The following is a 27,552-nucleotide window of genomic DNA, read 5'->3' as shown; positions in this document are numbered from 1 at the left end:
AGAGGGGTTATTAAAAATGGTGTATTATTCCATTAGGTTTTAGGGTTGGTCTATTTGAAACAGGCCCAAGTTTTGGTGTTTCCCAAAATGCAATCAAACGAAATGAGGGGAAATATGTCAAAGTTGGTGATCACTGGGCAAAAGATAAAATGCAGCTGGAGAATAAACAATTGCCATGTTTCGTTGCAACAGGGTGGATCCGGGAACTCCCTGATTGTTGCAACATCGATGAATAAGGCGATTGGTACGGCCAACGCCCCAGCGCCACGCTGCAGTCCCACCCCCACACCTCCCGCAACGGGCGTTGATTGGTCACTCGAGCTGTCAATCACCGGCTGCTGGCGCGGGGAGGCACGCCTTGACGCAATCACGCACACGCAGGTGACGACGCGCGTCAGAGCGGGCGAGAGCGGGCGGCCATTTTAGTCGGCAGCAGCGAACGAGAGAGTGTGTTTGAGAGAGAGAGAGGGAGGAAGTGAACGGCGAGCGGGTCACAGGTAAACGTTCTTTTGGTCGGTTTTGTGAGGCGAAAGTTTTTGTTTTGTGCCTTGTCAATACTCTGTGTGAAGTTTTGCGAACGTTTTACTGCAGTCGAGGCGCTGTGTGAATGCAAGTTGTTGTTGTTGTGGCGGGAAAGGCCGGGTCCTGTCCTGTCAGCGCCCACCTCCCTCCCTCCCTCCCCGGCCCCCCAAAAACATCCACGGGCGGGGCGGGGAAGATGCGGACAAGAGCCGAGTCGGAAGCCGGGGCCCAGCGCGCCACGGCCCGGCCTCTCCCCGGAACTCCCTGTGGGCCCACAGGCCTGGGCGGGGACGTGTTTGTTCGAGTGGGAAGAGAGTGAGTGAGAGATCTTCCGCCCGTGACTGGTGTTCCAGGAACGCTTGGCCGCCTTTGTAAGCACCCCCTTCCCCTGGCCAAGGGTCTGGGCTGCTTGCCTCTGAGCCAGCACTTTGTTCCCGAGGGTTTGGAGGCTACCCCAAACCTCGCTTTGAAATGGAAGGCTGGTTAGGAGATGTTTATTGATTTTGAAGAACACTTTAAAAAAGGTTGCCAACTGTGAAGCTTTTCATTCTGGGCAGCAACTGAGACTCCATAGCCCTTAAAAAGGAGTCATCGTCGTCGTTTCCCCCCCCCCCCCAAGATTCTGGGGCACCATTTGGAGTTTGTTAGGGAAACTGTTTGCCAAAAGTCTTAGAACATCGAAGATTCGGGGTGGAGGAGGCAAAGAGAAAAGAAAGACTTGCCTTTATATAGCGTCTTTCATGACCATTGGATGTCCCAAGTGCTTTACAGCCAATGAAGTACGTTTTTGAATTGTAGTCGCTGTTGTAATGTAGGAAACGTGGCATACGTAAGAAATAGGAGCAGGAGCGTAGGCCATTTGATCCCTCGAGCCTGTTCTGCCATTCAGTAAGATCATGGCTGGTCTGACCTGGTTATTATCATGTTGTTTGTGGCAGACAGTTTGTGCACAGCAAGTTCCCACACATAACAATGTGATCATTACAAGGTAATCTGTTTTTGTTATTTTGATTGAGGGATAAATATTGACCAGGTCACCGGGGATAACTCTCCTCTTCTATGAAATAGTGCCAAGGGATACTTAACGTCCACCTGAGAGCAGACGGGGTCTGGGTTTAACGTCTTGTCCGAAAGACTGCACCTCCAGCAGTGAAGTGCTCCTTCGTACTGGACTGGAGTGTCAGTCTAGATTTTTGCGCTCAAGTCTTCTGTCTGAGGCGTGAGTGCTACAAACTGAGCCACGGCTGACTAGTGACAATATTCTAGTGAACACTTTTAGCCTGTGAGATGTTGACAGTGCTTTACTTCCAAATCTTACTCCAAATTTATATCAATATGGGACAAATAATTTGCAAGATTGTCTTAATTTCTAGGATAAATAAAATATTGATGCAGCAGTGTTAATGGTTAAGAATTGACTTGGAAATTTCCTTCTGGTACTCCAGTTACCAGTAGTTACCGATGGTTTAATGCAGCTTTGTCATAAACAAGGATTATAATTGTGTAACATGTCATTTTTTTATTTTCCAGCTTTTGTATTTTTGAAGTCGTCTAACTGCTAACATTCCCTGTTAAGATTCCTAACTTTAAATGTGTTTGGAAAAATAAAATATTGTTTTTGTATTTCTTTCCCCACTCTTTGTTTAAAATCTGGTTTAGGCCAAAATAGTTAACTTGCATTGAAAGTGAAATTTATTATGTTTTTTGTTATCTGTCTTGGATGGAAACTTGTTTGAAAATATTTTCAATAATAAAGGAATGTGGGAGCAGGAGTAGACCATTTAGTCCCTCAAGCCTGTTCTGCCATTCAGTGTGATCATGGCTGATCTGTGACCTAACTCCATATGCCCCATAACCTTTAATACTGTAATCTATCAATCTCAGATTTAAAAACTAACAATAGATCTACCATCAGCTGCTGTTTGTAAAAGAGTTTCACATTTCTGCCACTCTGTGTGTAGAAGTGGTTCATAATTTCACACCTGGCTGAAACTTTTGCTCCCTGGAAACTCTCTCTCCACTTACCCGATCATTCTCCATATCTTAAACTTTGATCAAATAACCCCTTAATTATCTAAATTCCAGGGAATGGAATCCTTGTTTGTGTAATCTATTCTCGTAATTTAATCCTTGGTGTCCACATATAGTTCTGGTAAATCTATGCTGTACTCTCCAAGGCCATTACCTTGTAGAAGGTGTGGTGCCCAGAACTCAACACATTGCTCTAAGTCTAACCAGGGCATTGTATAACTCAGTGTAACTTCTTATGAATGTGAATTAGCTCTTAATATAACTTCCTTTCTCTGATCAAAACTACTTGCTGCAGTTTGCTTGTTTATACTCTGAAACAGTGATGTTCAAAATGTGTTTGGGGCAGCCTCAAATTCTGGCAATCCTGTCCTCAGAACCCAGGCAATGTATTCCTTTTGTGCTTATTTGCTGGCTTATCCTATTTAAATTTCATGGGCTTGGAGATTTGGAAAGGATTGTTTTTAGTACTTGCTTTAATGGTGGATAAATCTTAAATGAGAACATAAGAGATTTGTTAGTGTCCACACATGAGAAATATTCAAGTTTTGTACACCTGAGATCCACTGTTAACCACCTCCTTCCTTATAGCTCATCCCTTTTTACATTCAATCTGTATTGTACACATCAACCATTTTGCATTAATCACAATCTCACAATAGCAATGAGATTAATGACCAGTCTTTTTTTTATTGGTATTGGCTAATGTAGGAATGTTGGCCCGGACACCTGGAAAACTCCCAACACCTCTTTAAATAATGTTATTGGATTTTCTAACACCCACCAGAACAGGCCTCGCTTTGATTCCTCAACTGAAGGATGACATCTCTGATAATACTCCCTAAGTACATTACTGGAGTTTTAGCATAGATTGAGCTGAAGCTCCTTGTCCAAGACACCTCCAACCTTCTGACCCAGAGGCAAGAGTACTATGAATTGACCCAAGCTGATACATTTTGTAATAAATTTCTTCTCATCGACTGTTCCACTTTGGGTATTTTTTTAATTATGTTTCAGTTGACTCGTTGTAGACTTCTATATAAAGCTATTGGGAGTTTTGCTACTTTACCTGCAATGACATCGGTAGTCCATGTTGTCTGTCTGTTCAGATAGTTTGCATGTTAACATAAGAAATAGGAGCAGGAGTAGACCATATGGCTCCTCGAGCCTGTTCTACCATTCAATAAGATCATGGCTGATCATCGACCACAACTCCACTTTCCTGCCCGATCTTCATATCCCTTGGTTCCCCCTAGACGCCAAGGGCTAAACTTTTTCCTTTTTGTTTTTGGCGATTTTCTCGGCGGTGCAGCTGTTTTTCCGCCCGGCGTAAGTTTCCCCCTTAGTTTTTTAATGGTGTCGCCCAAATCTGAAAACGCCCGCTGAAACCAAACCGCCAACATGCACCGCCGAGAAAATCCCCAGGGCGGAAGTTTGGCCTCAATGGAAGCCCATCCAGATCACCGAGGGAACTGCCCTGTAACAGCTGCTTAAACAGGGTGGTAGAACATAAGAAATAGGAACAGGAGTAGGCCATACGGCTTCTCGAGTCTGCTCCGCCATTCAATAAGATCATGGCTGATCATGGACTCGGCCCCACTTCCCCGCCCGCTCCCCATAACCCCTTATTGTTTAAGAAACTGTCTCTTTCTTTCTCAAATTTATTCAAAGCCCCAACTTCCACAGTGCTCTGAGGGAGTGAATTCCACAAACCTTTGAGAAGAAATGTCTCCATCTCTGTTTTAAATGGGTGGTCCCCTTATTCTAAGATCATGCCCTCTAGTTCTAGTCTCCCCATCAGTGGAAACATCCTCTCTGCATCCATCTTGTCAAGCCCTCAATCTTATACGTTTCAATAAGATCACCTCATTCTTCTGAATTCCAATGAGTAGAGGCTCAACCTTTCCTCATAAGTCAACCCCCTCATCACTGGAATCAACCTAGTGAACCTTCTCTGAACTGCCTCCAAAGCAAGTATATCCTTTTGTAAATATGGAAACCAAAACTGCACGCAGTGTTCCAGGTGTGACCAATACCTTGTATAACTGTAGCAAGACTTCCCTGCTTTTATACTCCATCCCCTTTGTAATAAAGGCCAAGATACCATTGGCCTTCCTGATCACTTGCTGTACCTGCATACTATCCTTTTGTGTTTCATGCACAAGTACCCAAGTCCTGCTGTACTGCAGCACTTTGCAATCTTTCTCCATTTAAATAATAACTTGCTCTTTGATTTTTTTTTTCTGCCAAAGTGCATGACCTCACACTTGGGTGAGTACTCTGCAAAGAAAGACAAGACCCATTTTCTTGCTGGGCGATTAGTTTTAACTTAAAACTGGAAATTTTCGCTTGGGTTAATTATCAAACATTAATGTTGTTCTGGATGGGTGTTGAGTGGCTCTCAAGTCTAGCCCCAAATATCTATCTATCTCAGCCTTGAATATAGTCAGACTCAGCATCCACAACCCTCTGGGGCAGAGAATTCCAAAGATTCACGACCCTCTGAGTGAAGAAATTCCTCCTCATCTGTCTTAAATGGCCTATCCCTTATCCTGAGATGCTATTTCCTCCCTGCCCCCTGCCCCCAGTTCTAGACACTCCAGCCAGGGGAAACAACCTCTCAGCATCTACCCTGTCAGTCCCCTTCAGAATCTTGTATGTTTCAATGAGATCACCTTTCATTCTTCTAAACTCCAGAGAGTAAAAGCCTATTCTATGGAATCTCATCATAAGACAGTCCTCTCATCCCAGGAATCAATCTAGTGAACCTTCGTTGCACCGCTTCCAAGGCAGGTATAACCTTCAGATAAGACCACCAAAACTGTGCACAGTACTCCAGGTGTGGTCTCACCAAGGCCCTGTAAAATTGTAGCAAGACTTCCTGAATCTTATTCTCCAACCCCCTGCAATGAAGGACAACATGCCATTTGCTTTCCTTATCACTTGCTGTACCTGCATGCTAGTTTTCTGTGTTTCTTGCACAAGGATACCCAAATCTCTCTGGACACCAACATTTAAAACGTTCTCCATTTAAAAAAAAATTCTGTTTCTATTGTTCCTACCAAAGTGAATAACCTCATTTCCCTACACTCCATCTGCCACCTAACTGCCCACTCACTTAGTCTATCTATATCCTTTTGCAGACTCTGTTTTCACAGCTTACTGGCTCACCTAGCTTTGTATTGTCAGCAAACCTGGATACATTACACTTGGTCCCTTCATCTAGGCAATTAATATAGATTGTAAATAGCTGAGGCCCCAGCATTAACATCGAAAATAGGTGCAGGAGTAGGCCATCCAGCCCTTCGAGTCTGCACCATCATTCAATAAGATCATGGCTAATCATTCCTTCAGTACCCCTTTCCTGCTTTCTCTCCATACCCCTTGATCCCTTTAGCCACAAGGGCCATATCTAACTCCCTCTTGAATATATCCAATGAACTGGCATCAACAACTCTCTGCGGCAGGGAATTCCACAGGTTAACAAGTCTGAGTGAAGAAGTTTCTCCTCATCTTCGTCCTAAATGGCCTGCCCCTTATCCTAAGATTGTGTCCCCCTGGTTCTGGACTTCCCCAACATCGGGAACATTCTTCCCGCATTTAACCTGTCCAGTCCAGTCAGAATCTTGTGTGTTTCTATGAGATCCCCTCTCATTCTTCTAAACTCCAGTGTATAAAGGCCCAGTTGATCCAGTCTCTCCTCATATGTCATTGATCCTTGCAGCACCCCACTAGTTGAAACCTACCAACCTGAAAAAGACCTGTTTATCCCTACTCTGTTTTCTGTCCGTTAAACAATCCTCTGTCCATGCTAATACATTACCTCCAATCCCATGATCTTATTGAATGATGGTGTAATAATCCTTTTATGTGCACCTTATTGAATGCCATTTGGAAATCCAAATGTACTACATCTACTGGTTCCTCTTTATCTACCCTGCTAGTTACATCCTCAAAAACTCGAATAAATTTGTCAAACACCATTTCCCTTTCATAAAACCATGTTAACTGCCTAATCATGTGATGATTTTCTAAGTACCCTGATACCATTTCCTTAACAATGGATACCAACATTTTCCTGACAACTGATGTCAGGCTAACTGGCCTATAGTTCCCTGTGTTCTCTCTCCCTCCTTTCTTGAATAGCGGTGTTACATTTGCTACCTTCCAATCTGCTGGGACTGTTCTAGAATCTAGGGAATTTTGGAAGATCCAAACCAATGTACCTCTTTTAGAACCCGAGGATGTAGGCCGTCTGGTCCAGGAGATTTGTCGGCTTTCAGTCATTAGTTTCTCGAGTACTTTTTCTCTATTAATTACATTAAGTTCCTCACCCTCATTAGACCCTTGGTTCCCCACCATTTTAAGTATACTTTTTGCATCTTCTGCTGTGATGACCGACCGGTACACAATATTTGTGTAACGTTTCTGCCGTTTTCTTCTTCCCCATAATTTCTCCTGCCTCAGTCTCTGAGGGACCGATATTTACTTTTGCTACTCTCTTCCTTTTTACATACTTGTAGAAGCTCTTGCAATCTGTTTTTATATTGCTAGTTTTCTTAGGCTAGACACTTTTTTTTTTAATCACTTTTTTTGATCAGCTGTTACTCATTTCTGAAACTCTCAATCCCCCAGGCTTGCTTCTTCCCAACATTATATACTGTTTCTTTCAATCTATTGCTATCCTTAACTTCTATAGCCATGAATGGATCACTTTTCCTTTGTAGTTTTTGCTTCTCAATAGAATGTATTTTTGTTGAGAATTATGAAATATTTCTTTAAATACAAGTTTTGTAAATTTTATGATGGAATTTATGCTGATGTGGATTCCTTCATCACTTCCCCTACCAGCCCTTTCCATATTTGCAGCCTTCTCTGATTTGGAAATGGTAACTTTTTTTTTTTGTTAGCAACTCGGGTTTCTCAGTTTTTCAGGAAGCTCAGTTTCCTTGTACAAGTGTGCTCATTATATTCAATCACTTTGAAAAGGGAATGTTTATCAGAATAAGTTCTACAGGGTTATCTTCAAATTTGTCATCATGGGCCAAATGTTTTACTCATTTATAGTTATTGCCTCTTCACTGAAATTTCCATAAATCTATGGAAGCACACCAAATTTTGGAAATATATTTTTTCTAACTATGTGGTAGAATGTGTATGTCCAAACATGTGATTCAGGTCTGGTTACATGCTGTCGTAACTCCCATTTGAGTTTGTTTCATACTCATTAATTTGATGGCAATTTAAATTTGATATAACATGCATAAATATTTCTGGGATTGGTTGAGTTTTGAACATGGAACCAAAGATCTATTTAAGTGAAAATATCTTCTCTGTCTAACATGTAAAGGCCCTTAATAATTTAAAGACCTTAGAGCACCTCAGTCTTTTCGAGAGAAAAGCGCCCCAGCCTATTCAGTCTCCTGATATTTGTACCCTTTCAATCGTTATCCTTGTCAATCTTTTTTGCACTTTCTCCAGTGCTTTTATATCCTTGTAATATGGAGACTAAATCTGTATACAGTACTCTTGCATGTGGCCTAACCAAGGTTCTGTATAATTTTAACGTAACTTCTATTTTTGAATTCTATTCCTCTAGAAATGAACCCCAATGCTTTGCATATTTCATGGATTTGTTAACCTGCGTTGGTAATTTTAATTTGTTAATCTGTACCCTATAATCCCTTTGCACCTCTACCTCATTTAGACTCTTATTTTCCAAGGAGTAGGTGTCCTCCTTATTCCTCCTACCAAAATGTACCACCTCACACAACTATATTGAAGTTCATTTTCCATTTACACACCTATTGTTTGCTAATGTCTTGTATTGTGTTGCAGTCTTCCTCAGTGTTAACCATACTCAATTTGGTGTCCTCCACAAATTTTGAAGTTATACTTCGGATTCTGGAATCCAAATCATTTATGTAAATGGTTCCAGCACTGAACCCTGTGGAATACCACTTCCCATCTGCTGTCTGAGTAACTACCTTTAACCCCTACTTGCTGTTTTCCATTTCGTAGCCAGTTTGCCATCCATATAGACCAGCAGGGTTCTAGGTTTGACTATTCTGAGGTAGGCTAATCAACTCTGACAGTTGTTGGATAGGAATACAAGGTTCCAGTGACCCCCCCCCCCCCCACTCCTTTTCGCTGTGCTTGGGCACGTATGTGGATAGCAGTAGCTTTGTAGCGAGGCCTCGACTGATTGAATAGTCTGTTAACATTTATGTACCAATAATAGCAACTTGAATGAAGTATCAGATATGCTGCTCCAACATTTTGCACAAGTTAAATATTTCTGACTTGAGAGAAAGTTTCATATGTATGAAATGTTGCAGTAAATTTAGTGCAAGTGAGCCCCAAAAAATGTAAAACTATTAATCTTGCAGCTGTAAATTTAGTTCCTGGTTTCATTTATATTACAGTTGTAGCATTGGTGGAAAGCAGTTTATCTTCACACGATTCCACCCCTCCGGCCACTGTCTTAGGCTGAACGAAACTGTTGGCAAACTTGGCGTCCTATTTTTAAGCCTGAGATGAGCTTCCAACCACACATCTTCTCTGTTACCAAAGCCGCCTACTTCCACCTCCATAGCATCATCAGTCTCTGCCTCAGCTTATCTGCTGCTGAAACCCTCATCATGCTTTTGTTGCATGCAGTCTTCCCTCTTCCACCCTCCATAAACTGGACCATCAAAAGCTCTGCTGCTCATATCCTAATCCGCATCAAGTCTTGCTCACCCATCAATCCTGTGCTCGCTGACTTACATTTGGCTCCCGGACCACTATTGCATCGATTGGAAAATTCTCATCCTTTTCAAATCCCCCCATGGCCTCGCCCCTGCCTATCTCTAACACCTCCATCCGTAGAACCCTTTGAGATCTCTTGCGTTCCTCCAATTCTGGCCTCTTGTGCAGCCTCCACTCCTTTTGCAGCACCATTGACAGCCATTCTTTGTCATTTAGGACCCAAGCTTTGAGATTCCTTCTCGATCTTGTCACCTTCCTCTTCTCATTTCAGGCATTCCTTAACACCTACCTCTTTGACCAAGCTTTGACGCACCCTAATCATCATCATGGGCAGTCCCTTGACTTGCTTCCACTCCAAAAGTGGGTTCTTGGGTGACTGAACAGTCCATTACAGGAATTAGTGTCTCTCAGGTGGGACAGACAGTCATTGAAGGAAAGGGTGGGTGGGAAGACTGGATTGCCGCACGCTCCTTCCGCTGCCTGCGCTTGCTTTCTGCATGCTCTCGGCGACGAGACTAGATGCTCAGCGCCCTCCCGGATGCTCTTCCTCCACTTAGGGTGGTCTTTGGCCAGGGACTCCCAGGCGTCGGTGGGGATGTTGCATTTTATCAAGGAGGTTTTAAGGATGTCCTTGAAACATTTCCTCTGCCCACCTGGGGCTTGCTTGCCGTGTAGGAGTTCCGAGTAGAGCGCTTGGTTTGGAAGTCTTGTCAGGCATGCGAACAGTGTGGCCTGCCCAATGGAGCTGGTCAAGTGTGGTCAGTGCTTCGATACTGGGGATGTTGGCCTGATTGAGGATGCTAGCATTGGTGTGTCTGTTCACCCAGGGGATTTGCAGGATTTTGCAGAGACATCCTAATATCGCCTTTGGCTCTGTCAACATTTTTGCTCCTGTGCTGTGCCTCAAACTGCTTTCCTGCATTAAGGATGCTATATAAATGCAAGTTATTGTTCCTGTAGTTAGTATATATGCAGCCTAATCGGAAGGAGCGGCCCAACCTAAATGGTGTGAAGCAAAGGTCTCAGTCTGCTTCACTTCAGAGTCTCTTCAGGCATTAGCACCTGATTGATGCTGTAGAACACAAGTTTGGTGTTGGTGCAAAGCTGAAATTGCTTCATACCAATGCTAAACTAGTGTAAATTCACCCTTCATGTAATGGAGGCGCAATAAAGTTTGAGAGACTCCTGATTGAGTTTCTGTTCACGCTGAATTTATTCTTTATTTTCAGAGGTAGTAGCGACTGGTTATTTTATGTGTAGAACTAATTGTCCCTGGCTGTGGGGGAGAAAGTTTTCCTTGATTTGAGATTGAGAATTGAAACAAGGACTGGTGGATACAATGCTTTCCAGTGATCTGAGCTTGAAGTAACAAACGATGTCAGGATTGCAAACACAGAGCACAGGGCTTAAGTTCCAATTTTAATCTCTTTTGGAATTTGAGCCCCATCCAACCAACAGCTTGATTTGAATGAAATTTAATCGAATTCTCAGTAGTGAACCATAAAGAGCCTCAACCAAGAACATATAACTCATTAACACTGTGGAAATATGTTGGATTTGGAGTGCTGTTGCAATTAAAATTTTCTATTCCCTATTGCCTCTGTAGTGTCCTTGCTGATCATTCTTGGAGAAATTGTCTCCGTTGCCCAAGGAATATAAATATGGGTCAATAATGCAATCGTTCATAAATTTATAAATGTCGACACGCTCCTGGGAGTTTGCTGTCCCAACTTCTAAAAGCCCATCAGACTCCCAAAGGGTAACTATGTTCTAATTGTAGAAAAGGTCACTTACTATTTAGTAACAAATGCATACTAGTTAAGTGAAAAATGAAGAATAGTTGAGAAATCTGATAGATGGTCATAAATGTTACTGCGGGTCTGCTAGAATCTAGGAAACGGAGTTGGAAAATTTCTACAATAATGATTTGGAGATTTTAAGCCTTTTATTAAAAAATTGGGCCAAAAATCGCAGACTCTACGAGCACATACGATGTGCGCACTGACCCGCAAGTGTCGATTCTCAGCACGCGATGCGCATTCGCCAAAATCCGGCACTTGCGAACTGTCAACATTTCTTTTGACAGTTCCAACGCATCCCGGGAGTAGGGCCTTCGCGGGTGGAGATTTGGTCTTTGCCCAACTCCTGCCCAGTGAATGTCCTTCAAACACTTGCGTAAAAGCAGGCGTACCAGCCTAAGAGTTTTAAAAGATAGAAAAGTAAAATGTTATCAATAATTTTTATATTAAAAATCCTGTCCATTAAGGTAAGTTTATTTTTAACCCTATTAAAACATATACAAAAATTTTTTTTTTGTATAAAACATTTAATTTAATTCAATTTCAATTAATTTTAAATGTGAAGTGTTTTGGGGGTATCCCCATTCATAGAAATGATCTGCGTACAAAACGGAACTCACCATAACTCTGGTTGGTTGGTTCGGCCCGCCTGATCCCAGGCTGCACATACGCTCCTGGAATATGTGGGACCCTACACTGGATTGCGCAGCTTGGCAAGTTTACGTTCCTCTGGGACCATCAGATACTTTAATGAAAAAAATTTGTCGAGGCATCACCCTGCAGGAAGTTTCTGACTGCAATTTCTGGGCCAATTAAATAATGGAAAAATGTGAACTGCAGTTTTACTTGCATAAATATTATACTCCAATTTGTAGGTTGTGTTTTAACTTGCTAACAGTACCAGTATGGGGTTAACAGTACCTATATGAATAGTTTTTGCAATAATGACTGACTAGTTCCTGCTAACAAGAAATTGTGGTTAACTGGCATAGCTAAATACAGTTTCAAACTGCCATTTCTGATTGAGATCAGGAGGTTATGTATGGACTTTTACTGGTCACCTGATTTGTCACAGAATAACTTTAGACCAATTTAAATTCATCAATGGAGCTATTAACTTCATGTATTCTGTGATAAATGTACTTGGGCAACTGAAATAGTCTAATACAGGTTTAAAGAAATTAATTGAGCAGGTATGGTGATGGACTGCTATCTTTTGGGTATCTGTCTTAGATAAATCAGTTATCAATCTTATGTCACCTCTTCCACCCCTAAGAATGCATTCATGGGTACATTGCTATCACAGAATGATATAGCACAGGAGGAGGCCATTTAACCTGTTGTGCCTATGTCGACCAATTAGTCCCACTCCACTTTTCTCATAGCCCTGCATGTTCCTCCCTTCGAGTTTTTATCCAATTCCCGTTTAAAAGTTATCATTGAATCTGCTTCCACCAGCCTTTCGGGCAGTGCATTCCAGATCATAACTTGCTGCATAAAAGAAGTTTCCTCAGGTTGCACCTCATTCTTTTGTCAGTTACCATATATGGGTATCTTTGTCCTCTGGTTACTAACTCTTCTGCCACTGGAAAGTTTCTCCTTACTTACTCTTATCAAAACCCTTCATGATTCTACGCATCTATCAAATCTCTCCCCATAACTTTCTTTGCTCCAAAGAGAGCAATCAGTTTCTTTAGTCTCTCCATGTAGCTGAAGTCTTTCATCTCTGGTGCCATTCCAGTAAATCTCCTCTGCACCCTCTCTAAGGCTTGATGGTCTTCCTAAAGTGTGGTGCCCAGAATTGGCCACAATACTCCAGCTGGGACCTAACCAGTGTTTTATAAAGGTTTAGCATAACTACTTTTTGTACTCTCTGCCTCTATTAATAAAACCAAATTTGTCGTATGCCTTTTTAACAGCCACCGCAACTTGTCTTGCCATCTTCACAGACTTGTGTATGTACACCCCCAGGAGTGTCTTCCTGCAACCCCTTTCACATTGTGCCATTTCATTTATATTGCCTCTCCTCATTCTTCCTATCAAAAAGGAATTATTTTTCACACCTGTGTTAAATTTCATCTGCCATTTGCCTGCCCATTTCACCAGTCTATGTCCTCCTGGCATCAATTACTATCCCCTTCATTGTTTACTACAGTTTTGAGTTTTGTCATCTGCAAACTGAAATTGTGTCCTGTATATCCACGTCGAGGTCATTAATGTCTGTCAAAAATGCTGATCTGTAATTTGGCACTAGTAAATGCATGAGAATTGCTGTGAACACCTCAACTGAGATTAGAAACAAGATGAGCATTTTTACAATAAACCGACATGTAATAGAAATCAGAGTGCTATATAGCTAGATGTCCTCTATTGATGTACGTGGCATTTTATTGAGCAGACTAGTCTTGCCTGCTTAATATCAAACTTGTCAAAGTTTGTGTTTTGGACCAGCTAAGCTGCTCCAGATTTGTATAATCAGTTATTGCAGTTGACAGCATATTTGTGGCAGGGTTTGTGGCAACATTTGGAGGTTATGCGTCCAGCAGTACAATTTTCTACATTCAGATTTGGCTAAAATACCTAGTGTTTGACGATTCATGTCCACAAAATCATTTACTGTATTCACCTGCAAACCCTGAAGCTGCAAACTGTATTTTAATGCTGACTCCTGGTAATGACTGGCAATAAAGATCTTGGAAATGTTGATTTTGCTCAAGCAATTTTACCTTTAAATAAATAGTACTTTTGATACCCTCACCGTGTATTGAAAAGTTAGAAAGAAATTGGTCCTTTGTATTTGTCTATTATAATGTCACTAACATTAATGTATGCTGACCAAAATGGCAAATGTTTTTAGGGATGAGGTACGATTGGGTGCATCTTGGTGGAGCAGGAATGAAATACTCATTTACTGTAGAAACACAGAAACATAGAAAATAGGTGCAGGTGCAGGAGCAGGCCATTCAGCCCTTCTAGCCTGCACCGCCATTCAATGAGTTCATGGCTGAACAAGTTACGCTGCTTTTTCTTTTTTAGGACTGATTACAAAAACAGAGGCACCATGGGAGTATTCCAAAGCCTTTTGAGAAACATATTTGGGAAGAAGGAAATGCGTATACTTATGGTGGGACTGGATGCAGCGGGCAAAACCACAATCCTCTATAAACTCAAACTTGGGGAAATTGTAACAACAATCCCCACCATTGGTAAGGGCAGGTTTTTAATCTGAATAATGAAGCTGGTAACAACTCATGAGGCAAGACATGTTCTGTGGAGGATAATGTAAGTCCTGTCTGATGCTAAGGAAATAAACTCTAGAAATGGAGAATCTCACTTATCAATGTGAAGGGGTGTCAAACTCAATTTACATGGTGGGCCTGATCTGGCATCCTAGCACTTAGCATGGGCCTTGTTCAGCAAAAGGTATTTGGACACCAGATAGAAATTGGTATGCATTTTGTTCAGTTTTTGGATATAAAACAGGCACAATCTATTCTAATTTCTGGACAGCAAGCCCTAATCATAATTGTTGGAGGCTAATCATCTCAGCCCCAGGACATCGCTGCAGGAGTTCCTCAGGGCAGTGTCCTAGGCCCAACCATCATCAGTTGCTTCATCAATGACCTTCCCTCCATCATAAAGTCAGAAGTGGGGATGTTTGCCGATGACTGTAGTGTTCAGTTCCGTTTGCAACTCCTCAGATAATGAATCAGTCTGTGCCGACACACAGCAAGACCTGGACGACATTCAGGCTTGGCTTATTACCATTGTCGAAACACCCACCAGCAACATCCTGGGGGGTTACCATTGATCAGAAACTTAATTGAACCAGCCACATAAATACTGTGGCTACAAGAGCAGGTCAGAAGCTGGGTATTCTAGAGTGAGTGCCTCGTCTCCTGACTCCACATCTTTCCACCATCTACAAGTCAGGAGTGTGATGGAATGTTCTTCACTGAGCTGGATGAGTGCAGCTCCAACAACACTCCATGAGTGACACCATCCATGACAAAGTGGTCCACTTGTTTGGCATCCCATCCACCACCTTAAACATTCACATCCACCACCAGTGCCCCGTGTCGGCGGTGTGTACCACCGACAAGATGTCCTGCAACAACTAGTCAAGGCTTCTCGACAGTATCTCCCCAAACCTGTGGCCTGTACCATTTACAAGGACAAGGGCAGTAGGTGCATGGGAACACCACCTCCAAGTTTCCCAAGTCACACACCATCATCTTGATTTGGAAATATATTGCCATTCCTTCATTGCTGGGTCAAAATCCTAGAACTCCCTACCTGTGGGAGTACCTTCACCACAAGGATTGCAGACCATCTCGTGGGCACTTAAGGATTGGCAATAAATGCTGGCATTGGCAGCAGCACAAACCCCGTGAATGAGTAAAAATAACTTGTGAAACAATTATTGGGGAGGGATGCATAGCATAGGGACTGGTCACATTTTCCTAGTACTCTTTTTGTGTGCTCTGATTTTAAGTTTAGTATGAATTGTTGCATAGTTATTTTTCATATCTATTTTGTTGCAGGTTTTAACGTGGAAACTGTAGAATACAAGAATATAAACTTCACTGTATGGGATGTGGGTGGTCAAGATAAAATTAGACCTCTCTGGCGTCACTATTTCCAGAATACACAAGGTATGAATTATTTCCTGCAGCTGTGTATCAAATAGGAATAAAGTTCAATTCTTTGCTAATCAGGTTGTTCTTTTGTATTGGTATTAGAATATATTTCCCAACCAGAAAGTTATAAGAAGAACATAAGAATTAGGAACAGGAATAGGCCAACTAGCCCCTCGAGACTGCTCCGCCATTCAACAAGATCATGGCTGATCTGGCCGTGGACTTGGCTCCACTTGCCCGCCCACTCCCCATAACCCTTAATTCTCATTGGTTAAAAATCTATATCTGTTATTTGAATACATTCAATGAGCTAGCCTCAACTGCTTCCTTGGGCAGAGAATTCCACAGATTCACAACCCTCAGAGGAAATTCCTTCTCAACTCAGTTTTAAATTGGCTCCCCCGTATTTTGAGGCTGCGCCCCCTAGTTCCAGTCTCCCCGACCAGTGGAAACAACCTCTCTGCCTCTATCCTGTCTATCCCTTTCATTATTTTAAATGTTTCTATAAGCTCACCCCTCATCCTTCTGAACTCCCAACGAGTAAAGACCCAGTCTACTCAATCTATCATCATAAGGTAACCCCCTCATCTCCGGAATCAGCCTAGTGAATTGTCTCTGTACCCCCTCCAAAGCTAGTATATCCTTCCTTAAGTAAGGTGACCAAAACTGCACGCAGTACTCCAGGTGAGGCCTCACCAATACTCTGCACAGTTGCAGCAGGACCTCCTTGCTTTTGTAATCCATCCCTCTCGCAATGAAAGCCAATATTCCATTTGCCTTCCAGATTACCTGCTGCACCTGCAAACTAACTTTTTGGGATTCATGCACAAGGACCCCCAGGTCCCTCTGCACTGCAGCATGTTGTAATTTCTCCCCATTCAAATAATAATCCCTTTTTACTGTTTTTTTTTTTTTTCCCTCCAAGGTGGATGACCTCACATTTTCCGACATTGTATTCCATCTGCCAAACCGTAGCGCATTCGCTTAACCTATCCAAATCTCTTTGCAGCCTCTCTGTGTCCTCTACACTACCCGCTTTCCCACTAATCTGTGTGTCATCTGCAAATTTTGTTACACTACACTCTGTCCCCTCTTCCAGGTCATCTATGTATATTGTAAACAGTTGTGGTCCCAGCACCGATCCCTGCAGCACACCACTAACCACCAATTTCCAACCTGAAAAGGACACATTTATCCCGACTCTCTGCTTTCTGCCAGCCAGCCAATTCTCTATCCATGCTAATACATTTCCTCTGATTCCGTGTACCTTTATCTTCTGCAGTAACCTTTTGTGTGGCACCTTATCGAATGCCTTTTGGAAATCTAAATACACCACATCCATCGGTACACCTCTATCCACCATGCTCGTTATATCCTCAAAGAATTCCATTAAATTAGTTACACATGATTTCCCTTTCATGAATCCATGTTGCGTCTGCTTGATTGCACTATTCCTATCTAGATGTCCTGCTATTTCTTCCTTAATAGTTTCAAGCATTTTCCCCACTACAAATGTTAAACTAACCACCCTATAGTTGCCTGCCTTTTGTCTGCCTTTTTTTAAACAGAGGCGTTACATCAGCTGCTTTCCAATCCGATGGTACCTCCCCAGAGTTCAGAGAATTTTGGTAGATTATAAAGAATGCATCTGCTATGACTTCTGCCATCTCTTTTAATACCCTAGGATGCATTTCATCAGGACCAGGGGATTTGTCTACCTTGGTCCCATTCGCCTGTCCAGCACTACCTCCCTAGTGATGGTGATTATCTCAAGGTCCTCCCTTCCCACATTCCCGTGACCAGCAATTTTTGGTGTGGTTTTTGTGTCTTGCTCTGTGAAGACTGAAGCAAAATAATTGTTTAAGGTCTCAGCCATTTCCTATTATTAAATCCCCCTTCTCATCTTCTAAGGGACCAACATTTACTTTAGTCACACTTTTCCGTTTTATATATCGGTAAAAGCTTTTACTATCTGTTTTTATGTTTTGCGCAAGTTTACTTTCGTGATCTATCTTTCCTTTATTGCTTTCTTAGTTATTCTTTGCTGTCGTTTAAAATTTTCCCAATGTTCTAGTTTCCCACTAACCTTGGCCACCTTATACGCATTGGTTTTTAATTTGATACTCTCCTTTATTTCCTTGGTTATCCATGGCTGATTATCCCTTCTCTTACCACCCTTCTTTTTCACTGGAATATATTTTTGTTGAGCACTATGAAAGAGCTCCTTAAAAGTCTTCCACTATTCCTCAATTGTGCCACCGTTTAATCTGTGTTCCTAGATTACTTAGCCAATTCTGCCCTCATCCCACTGTAGTCCCCTTTGTTTAAGCATAGTACGCGCGTTTGAGACACTACTTCCTCGCCCTTAATCTGTATTACAAATTCAACCATGCTGTGATCACTCATTCCGAGAGGATCTTTTACTTGGAGATTATTATTCCTGTTATGCTTGAGGGTTGTCATTTACTCCATTTCAACAGCCATATACTAGTCCAGACCCTTAGGCACACATTCCTATAGTCCAAAGAAAATAAGGCAAGTGAAATCTTTTATGTCCACCGGAGTTTAATCTGAAAAATGGCACCTCTGTACTGCAGTGAGTCTGAGCTTTAGTTTCAAGTCTGTGGAATGGGCCTGAACCCACAACCTTCTGACTTTGGTGAGAGTGCTGCTATTGAGCCTAGCCTTCACAAGAAGAGGATTATCAAAACTTTTGAGTTGGGACAATTTCATGATGCAGCTAAGATTGTATCTTCACTTAACACTGCTGATATTAGTCTTCAGGCAGCTCCAGCTGTCCTTTCTTTGCAGACGTTTCAGCTAAAATCGGGGATTGCATATTATGGAGTAACCTAAGCTCTGTTGTTTCTCTGAGGTACTATTTTGTGAGGGAAATCCCATGCTGCATGAGGGAGATGGAAATCAGATTTATACTACTGCTTATGTAACTATAGTGGAAAATGCATATACAATTTTTGGGTAACTTTAATTAATTAAACCTGTGAAAGCGAGAGAATTGAAGACCTAAGCTCCGATTTTAGCCTAATCTACTTGGCAGGAATGGAGTAGGTATGGGTTGTAGTTGGTTTTACACCCTGTCTGACTTTACTCTCCATTGAAGCCAATTGAGAGTAAAATCAAGCTGGGTGTAAAATAAGCATCTGACTCAAACCCACCCTAATCCCGCCAGACAAGTTAGGTTAAACGGTGCTGAGCGATGCCCATTTTATGATGGTACTTAATGTTTTAACGCAAAAGGTAGTCATAGCATCATATAACACAGAATTGGGCCATTTGACCATCACGCTTGCACTGGTCTCGAAAGAGCTATCTATTTCGTCCCTCCCTGAATGCTGCATTAACAATTCTTTGGTGAAATTGGTCTTCAGCGGTGACACAAAATGGGCGACAGCGAATCTGAAGCCTGTTTTACACCTACATGATATTCTTGTACATTGATGTCTATGGAAATTAAAGTTGAGCGGGGTGTAAAACGCTATTTCTTCTGAGCTACTGCCGACGACCTATTTCACGCCTTATTTTTCAAGTATTTATCTAATAAATGCATGTGTTCGGAGTATGATTTATAACTGACCTTGAAGTCCAAGTTTACTGTTTGTCATTGGGTGCACAGTTGATGCATTTTGGAATATCAACATGCTTTCTTAAAGGCTTAATATTCGTGGTCGACAGCAATGACCGAGAGCGCATCAACGAGGCAAAGGAAGAATTGAATCGAATGTTGATAGAAGATGAGCTGAAAGATGCTGTGTTGTTAGTCTTTGCAAATAAGCAGGTAAGTCGAGGCACATAGAATCATAGCATGGTTACAGCACAGAAGGGGAACGTTTGGCCTGTCGAGCCCGTGCTGGAGTTTTCACTCAGTTAAGTTCTTCCACCACAGCTATTCAATTTGACTGTTTTACTAGCAGCCCATACCATTATGCTTTTGTAAACAGTTTGATTTGCACAATCTAAGTTGACCGTTAAAGGCCAGGCTCTGAGCAAGAAGCTCAGCTGAACAAATGGCTTGATATTTGGCTTCACTGCTCTTGAACTATGAAAAGATTAAATAAATCAGGGTTTCCCATTTGATGGTTGTCCATGGATCCTTGCTAGAAAGTGTTTGGCAAAACAGGATTGGACTTGACTATAATGAGTATTAAAGAAAATTGACATTTATATAGCACCGTTCATGACTTCAGGATGACTCAAAGCAAATGGAGTATTTTTGAGGCATATTTAATGTTGTAATGTAGGATACACGGCAGCCAATTTGTGCACAGCAAGGTCCCAGATAATGGCCCCAAGTTTCCACATGATTTGCTCCTGATTTTTAGGAGCAACTGGTGGAGAACGGAGTATCTTAGAAATCGCAATTCTCCACATTTAAGTTTTCTGCAGTTCTAGTCCAGTAGAACAGTTTCACTTTTGAACAGAATTTTTTTTCAAAAGGGGGCGTGTCCCGCCACTGATGCCTGATTTGAAAGTTTCCAGAGTGAAAACTTACTCCAAACTAACTTAGAATGGAGCAAGTGAAGATTTTTGTAGGCCTGAAAAAAACCTTGTCTACACATTAAAAAATCAGGCGCAGGTTACAAATTAGGGGTCCGGAACGAGGTGGGTGGGGGGGGAGGGAAGTCATTACATTCTACAATCAATCCTTAGTTATACTTGTACAAATATACAAATAATTCCAACCTGAATAAAAATTTATAAGCAAAGAAAAGATTAAATAAACCATGTTCCTACCTTTGTGAAAGTGCTTCAGGCAGGGAGAAGGCTGCAGGAAGCCTCAAGTTGAGGCAGCCGTTCCCGACGGCAGCGGGGGGGAGGCAGTGAGAAGGCTGCAGGAAGCCTCAAGTTGAGGCAGCCATTCCTGACGGGGGGGGGGGGGGGGCGGGAGGCTGCAAGAAGCCTCAGTGCTGATCATGGAAGGGCAATGTGGTTTTATTTTAAAAAATTTAAAAATTGAACAGCGACAAAGAACTACAAAAATGGCCGAGTGCCAATGTTTCCTTCTCACTGCACGTCCGCGAACGCTCCCACGCGCAGGGTTGCCGGCACGAAAAAAACGAATTTAAATGGTACCCGCCCCCTCCTACTTAGAAAATTGGCGCCAGTGGTAGGCCCCGCCCCCTGGGCGCTGCGCCAAGCTGACATCGAGCTGCAAAGCGCTCGAGAATAGTGCGTTTTTTTTCAGGCGCCGTTTTCGGCGCGAAAAACGGGCGCCCAGCTCAGAGGGGCGCCTGTTTTGCCGCGTGTGGAAACTTGGGACCATTGTTTTAGAGTGGATAAATATTGGCCAGGAAACTGGGACGAACCCTCCTGCAGTTTTTCGAATCGTGCCATGGAATCTTTTACATTCACCTGAGGGGGGAGACAGGGCCTTGGTTTAACGTATCATTCAAAAGATGGTGGCTCCCACAGTGCAGCACACTCAAAGTACTGCAGAAGTGTTTTCCTAGATTGTGTGCTCAAGTCTCTCAAGTGGAACTTGAACCCACAACCTGCTGACTCAGATGCAAGATTTCTGCCAAATGACGCTGGCACTTAACAGAATGGCTTGTTTGAATTTGCTGACTAGGTTTGCATGTAAAGAATGATCATTTTAGGAGTATTTGAGGGTTGTCGGCATGTGTGGAACTGCCTGCCCATATTGTAAGCTTCGGGAGGGGAGAAGAAAAAATGAGCTAGGGAAAAATAGTCTGTAAAATATTACTTGGACTGAGTGGCCTTTTCTCATTTTTTTTTCCTATTGCCTGTTCATTGTTTAAATATATACAATTTATTGTATTGAAGGAGATTTCTGATTTTGCATTAATAAGATGCTTGTATGTAGATGGAAAATATAGGCTGAAACTGTTGCTCTTGTCTTGATCTGGATTGATTGGAATTCCTTGTCCATATCAAGTCTGTATAAATATTGCTGCAATTACCATGAGTTGCATTTCTAGACTTGTTTATTTTCAGAATGGGCTTCCTCCACCCACCCCCGCTCCTAAAAAGAGCTTCACGAATGTTTTTCAGTGGTCAAGGGACGCTTAACTGAACTGTGGACTACAGAAAACTTTATATTCCGTTAGACTTAGAATCAGCAGACTAAACTGCTTAACTCAAGTTCTCTTACCAAGTACTGCTCACTGAGCAGTATCCTGATGAACTCAGCTAAAGACAATAATGCTTCACTTTCATTGTTGTCACAAACTCCCAGTTCTGGTTCCCTGTCTGCTTAGCTAGTTGATCTCAAGTCAGACATCATTTGGGATTCCACAATTAGCCTCCCTTCCCTGGCTTTGGGGAGGTTGTGGTCAGGAGAGTAAATTGGCCATGGTTCCCAGTCCTGATCACTGTCCAGTGACTCCTGTAAATTTCACTCGTGACTTACAGGAGCAAGTTCACTTGTGATGTCCTCAGTGGTTATGTCATCTGACAGCTGCTGGCAAGGCTCACCGGAAGGGCGGGCACTTGGAAGAGGTACTAAAAGGTCCCCCAGCACTTGTGGAACTCTGCCCCAGAAAGAGGTGGAGGAGAGGCTCCTAGATGAGTGCAGAAAATCAGACATTAAAGCTGTGTGCTATTGGACCATTTTGAGGTGATTTGAATTCAGACAAAGTAAATAATTATCTTGTCGTACTAGAAAGCAATCCTGATCCTGTTTCATTCTCACAAAATTATCCTTGCAGGATTTGCCAAATGCTCTGAAATCTGGAGAAGTCACAGAGAAACTGGGCCTACACCAATTGAGCTGCAGACGTTGGTTCATCCAAACAACATGTGCTACCAGCGGCGATGGTCTCTTTGAAGGTCTTGAATGGCTGTCTGGTCAACTTAATCGGAAGTGATCTATTTCACTTCCTGAATGCCTCCACATGAAGCTGTGCTGCTGCTGTGTGCCTGTGTGTGTGTGTGTGTCAGAGTTTGGTGTTGAGTGGGAGCAGTTTCCTCACCATGTGCCTTTTATACAGAAGGGTTAGGGACACTACTTATCAGAACTGGTATTATGAACTATGGAAGTATTTAACTAATACAAATGAATGACTCGAGCTCTAGTCTTGGTATAGTTGCCAGCAGGCTTAAAAAATCAATTTATAGTATATAATTGCTAGCTGTCCAAAAATTAGGGCCATGAGATGCTATTTTATATGGCCCCTTTGTGAACTTGAGGTGCAGGGAGTGGCCGGTGGTGGTGGGACTGTAGGGGGCGGGGTAGGGGGATTGTGCCTGATCACCAGCAAACCTTGTTTTGAAAATTGAGAGCAGGACTGCATACCTTGCTTTGCAATCTTATCTGACTTTTTGTTCTGAGCCTGAGTGGTGCAGGCTGGTTTTAACTTGTGCTTGCATTGCCCTGCATGTACTAAACTTGGTGGGGATGGTGAAAATCAATGTATTCTGCAAGGAAATCATTCATTTGTTATGACCCATGGTTTTTTTTGACTCTGCAAAGGACCTGGAGAGAAATGATCTCCATGTGTAGGAGAGTTGTAGAAACGTAAATCCTACAATTAAAATAAAATGTATACAGGTGACTGAGGCAGCTGCTCCCATTCCTCTGTTTTGTGAAGGTTTTGAACGACACTTGTATGTTAATACTGCAGGGAAGGGTAAAATCATAAATTAACAAGTATCTAAACCTTTTTTTGTTGTAAACACCAAGAGCCAAGCCCCCCCAAAAAAGTGCTCTGTGTCTCTATTCCTGCAACAACACTACAGACACAAGTGGCTTTAAAAGCACCCTGGATCTTCATTAATTCATATTGGGAGTTGAACTTCAGGGTGATGGGAATTTAAAATTGCACACCTAACTTCCAGGAAACGTCCCCAATAGTCTGGCATTTCTACCAAAAGGAGACATTTGAAAATGTTTCAGCAGGCTGTTGGATTATTTAGAGGTTTAGTCAGAATATTTGTTATATACAGACCAGTAGCATGCATTTCAAATTGACTTATTCATTGTATATTAATGACCAGTTGAATATAGGTGTCTTCACAGACAAAAACTGAATATAGTTAACACACTCTTGCAAGTTGACCTTAAGATGCAGACTGTAATCTTGTTATCTGCAGCAATATGGAAGGAGAGATGCCAGTTGGGAATTATGATTCTTTTTACACTTTTTAGTTAAGGAGTTTGAGAAACCAATTTTATGTAATGTAAGAATATATTTTACTGGGACAGACATTACACTTGAAGGCAATAGTGGAAATGTGAAGCTTTGTTGGAAAGGTTTTTTTTCTGTACAAATAAAAGGCCAACATCAAACGGTGTGCAAATGTGATTTCTAATCTGAAAAATCAGCTTGTTTTTTAACCATATTTGAAAACCTGTCTCACTATATTAAAGATATTTCTTGAAATAAATGGTCAAGTTACATATCAGTGTGTTGGGGTGCTGTGTAAATCTGAATTCCTGTCTGTTTTTGTGGGGTGTGTTTGAAGGAGGGAGAGGAGTGGTGAAGCGACCTTGTTTGCAAAAATTTCAGCTGGCAATAAAGGTCCATTCCCTTTCTTAACCTCCCTGCCTGTTTTGATTGCCAGGGCAGTTCAGTTATTTAAATTGCAATGCTGTGTTGGGGTGGGTTAAATCCAGACGTTGCAAAATGAAAAAGGTCCATTCTGATTAATACAAAAGCAAAATACTGTGGATGCTGGAAATCTAAAATAGAAACACAGGAGAGAGAAAAACGAGAGTTAACATTTCAGGTCTATGACTCTTCGTCACCAACCTGAAACGTTAACTCTGTTTCTCTCTCCACTGATGCTGTCTGACCTGAGTATTTCCAGCATTTTTTTAATTCCATTCTAAGTAATACGGTAATAATGAATCCCATGTTTAAAGTAACATCTACATTTTCGTTGTTTCAGTTGGTTGACCTTAACATAGCATTGCAATTTTATTTGAGGGGGGTGATGCAATGAGAGAACTGGCTAAGAGTGTTACTTTTTACTTGATAAACTACTGAGGAAAGGAGTATTTTGGGTGTCTAGTACCTGCTCTGTGAACTCTCAGGACATCTACAGCAAGGCCGGATGCAGAATAATGCTCCTTCTACTTTACGAAGCTCATAAATGCACCCTCCCTGCCCCAATATAAATTGTTTGCATCCACATTTGCACGTTGAGGTTTTTGATTTGAATTGTAGGAAATGATAGAGAGGGCTTGAATTTGTCATGGAACAGAGATACGGGTTTAAAAAAAAAAAAATCTGTAATGCAGAAAAACAAGTTTACATTGAATATATGCTGATGTGTGTCCAAGGATTAAAAAGGTATGTTCAAAGTGAAGCCTAAATGGCTGAACAGAGGTGTTCATAGGGATATTTGTATATTTTTAAAAAAGAAAAGCTCAAGTGTGAAAGGAACAATTATTGAGAGTCGGATCAAGTAGAAAAAAAGCAGCTGAAGATAACACCGGTATTAGGGAAAAAAAAGTGAAAAATTGAAGGGGTGGTGAGGATTTTTTTCAGATGTTGAATTTGCAGGTTAGGTATGAGAATAAAGATATGGCTAACTTTGCATTCGTTTTCACTAAATATGCTACTGTGGTCCCAATCGTACATGCTAGTCATGCAGCAAAAACTGTTTTGAAAAGGTCTTTTCTTGCTAAACAGAGTTCTTTTGGGGAAGTGATCAGAACAGATGACTGCAGTCTAGATCAAAGCCAATGCTAAAATAGCAGATTTTAAAGGACTTTTATTTTCATTGGAAACCACATCAAAACTCTAGCATTTCCTCTTTTCAAAAAAAACCTGGGGACTAATGCTGGTTCATAAACTGCTTTTGATCTAGGTGCAGAGTTGAGCTAAAACCAGAAATTTGATGTGGTTCAGAGCAAGCTGGGTTAACAATTCGAAAACATCAGATCCTATTCTGAAAGGTTAATATTTCAGGTGTAATCAGGTCAATGTGCCATGCTTATTTAGCAGTATGCAACCTACTTGGTTCTTTTGCATTTAACTTAGTTCATCTTGAATTGTTAGGTAGCTGGAAGCTCGATACTTGGATGCATTTTATTATAAATTGGCAATGTTGAAGTCCTGCACAAAGGACATGGTCAAGAAAGCACAGCTCAGATAGGTAAGGCATGGAATTAGGATGGCTGATGAGCAACTATCGGTGTTGCTGACTGACGGCATATTTCATTGGTTCCTTGGAAGATGCTGTCCAAAATGGAAGTCAGTGGTACAATGAAATATGGCAAGCAAAAACTCCTCAGCGAAACAGTGTGTGGCCACATTCCTTGACCTTACAGGGCAAGTCTGTCTCTGGATTATAAGACAGCTCTGCACCAAGAACTACAAACCAGAATCATTCTGCAAAATAGTGTAGATTATCATTGTGTTTATTTTTAACTTGGGTTTAATTATTCACTACTGAATATATGTAATTGGTGTTCAGCTCGTAACTGGTTTCAATTGTTCATGGATTCACTGAATGACTGACTTGAAATGCATGTTTGTCAGTAGGAACTGTAGAAATAATCATGTAACGTGTCAAATCAGCATTTATCACTTTTTTTTAAAATAAAATCATTATTTCTGCCCTGGAATATGATAGATCAAAAAAACTAAGGTCTGTGTGGTAGTTGGTTGTTTGGGGATCTTGTTTGTGCTGATGCTGTGCACACACTTACAATCACCTGAGTTATATTGAACATTGTGTTGTCTCTCCAAACCTGAACTAACATCACTATTTTCTACATATGTGGAAAACAGAGAAATAAAGAACCAATGTCACTGCAGTAATATGATCAGGCTTTACTGTGTTGCCTGTTTTCTCCCCTCCTGACGGAAAATAGGAATTGCTGAACAAAAAGATCTAGTTTGCCTTGTGCCATCCTGGTAGTCAGATATACGAGAACAATGGAGTTGTTGACTAATCCCAGCAATCAATCTCTACAACAGACCCAGACATGGTGAGGAACTTCAGTGCAGAGCATCAGTCTAAAGTCACCTGTTCCTCCCAAGCTCGTTACACTTGCCACTGGTCATGTCTCAAATTACTCGTACTGTATCTGAAAATGTTTCCGAAAGAAATTTATCTAATTTGCTTTTGAATGAATTAATACTAACTGCTTATACCATCTCCCGAGGGAACCTGTTCGATAGATTTATCACTTGCCGAAATATTTTTTTCCATAGATTTGTTTTGATAACATTTAACCCCCTTCAATTGCAGGTTGTGTCCTCTGGCCCTACTGTTTTAAATAAGGTGAAATAGCTTGTCTATATTATCTAGTTCCATTAGATACAATCATATTACCGCTCTACCTCCTTTTTCCAGTAGGAAACTATAGACCAGTTAGCTTAACATCTGTGGTTGGGAAAATGCTGGAGTTCATTATTAAAGAAGCAGTAGCAGGACAGTTGGAAAAGCAAAATTTGGTCAGGCACAGTCAGTATGGATTTATGAAGGGGCAGTCATGTTTGACAAATTTGCTAGAATTCTTTGAGAATGTAACGAACAGGGTGGATAAAGGGGAACCAGTGGATGTGGTGTATTTGGACTTCCAGAAGGCATTTGACAAGGTGTCACAAAAGGTTACTGCATAAGATAAACGATCATGGGGTTGGGAGTAATATATTAGCATGAATAGAGGATTGGCTAATGAACAGAGAATAGGGATAAATGGTTCATTCTCTGGTTGGGAATCAGTAACCGGTGGAGTGCCGCAGGGATCAGTACTGGGACCCCAACTATTTACAATCTATATTAACGACTTGAAGGCTACGTTACACTCAGTCCCTTCCAAGTTTGCCGATGGTACAAAGATGGAAGGAAAAGCAATGTGTGAGGAGGACACAGAATCT

General features: G+C 41.7%; 1 protein-coding gene across 1 annotated transcript; it reads left to right on the top strand.

The window, feature by feature from the left end:
* Window positions 1-390: 390 nt before the first annotated feature.
* On the top strand, window positions 391-24,116 carry LOC139233981 (ADP-ribosylation factor 2-like). The gene is made up of 5 exons (XM_070864724.1): window positions 391-497; window positions 14,136-14,305; window positions 15,644-15,754; window positions 19,411-19,535; window positions 22,426-24,116. The coding sequence occupies exons 2-5, from the start codon at window positions 14,161-14,163 to the stop codon at window positions 22,582-22,584; spliced, it is 540 nt and encodes a 179-aa protein (XP_070720825.1). The 5' UTR covers window positions 391-497; window positions 14,136-14,160; the 3' UTR covers window positions 22,585-24,116.
* The last annotated feature ends 3,436 nt before the right edge of the window (window positions 24,117-27,552 follow it).

The sequence above is a fragment of the Pristiophorus japonicus genome, chromosome 21 (assembly GCF_044704955.1).
Source record: "Pristiophorus japonicus isolate sPriJap1 chromosome 21, sPriJap1.hap1, whole genome shotgun sequence".
Classification (NCBI taxonomy): Eukaryota; Metazoa; Chordata; class Chondrichthyes; family Pristiophoridae; genus Pristiophorus; species Pristiophorus japonicus.
This window is presented reverse-complemented; position numbering and strand designations above follow the sequence as displayed.

Coding starts and splice junctions, on each gene's coding strand:
- LOC139233981 (XM_070864724.1), top strand. CDS start 14,161: ATGGGAGTATTCCAAAGCCTTTTGAGAAACATATTTGGGAAGAAGGAA. Junction 14,306..15,643: donor AACAACAATCCCCACCATTG/GTAAGGGCAGGT, acceptor ATTTTGTTGCAG/GTTTTAACGTGGAAACTGTA. Junction 19,536..22,425: donor TAGTCTTTGCAAATAAGCAG/GTAAGTCGAGGC, acceptor TTATCCTTGCAG/GATTTGCCAAATGCTCTGAA.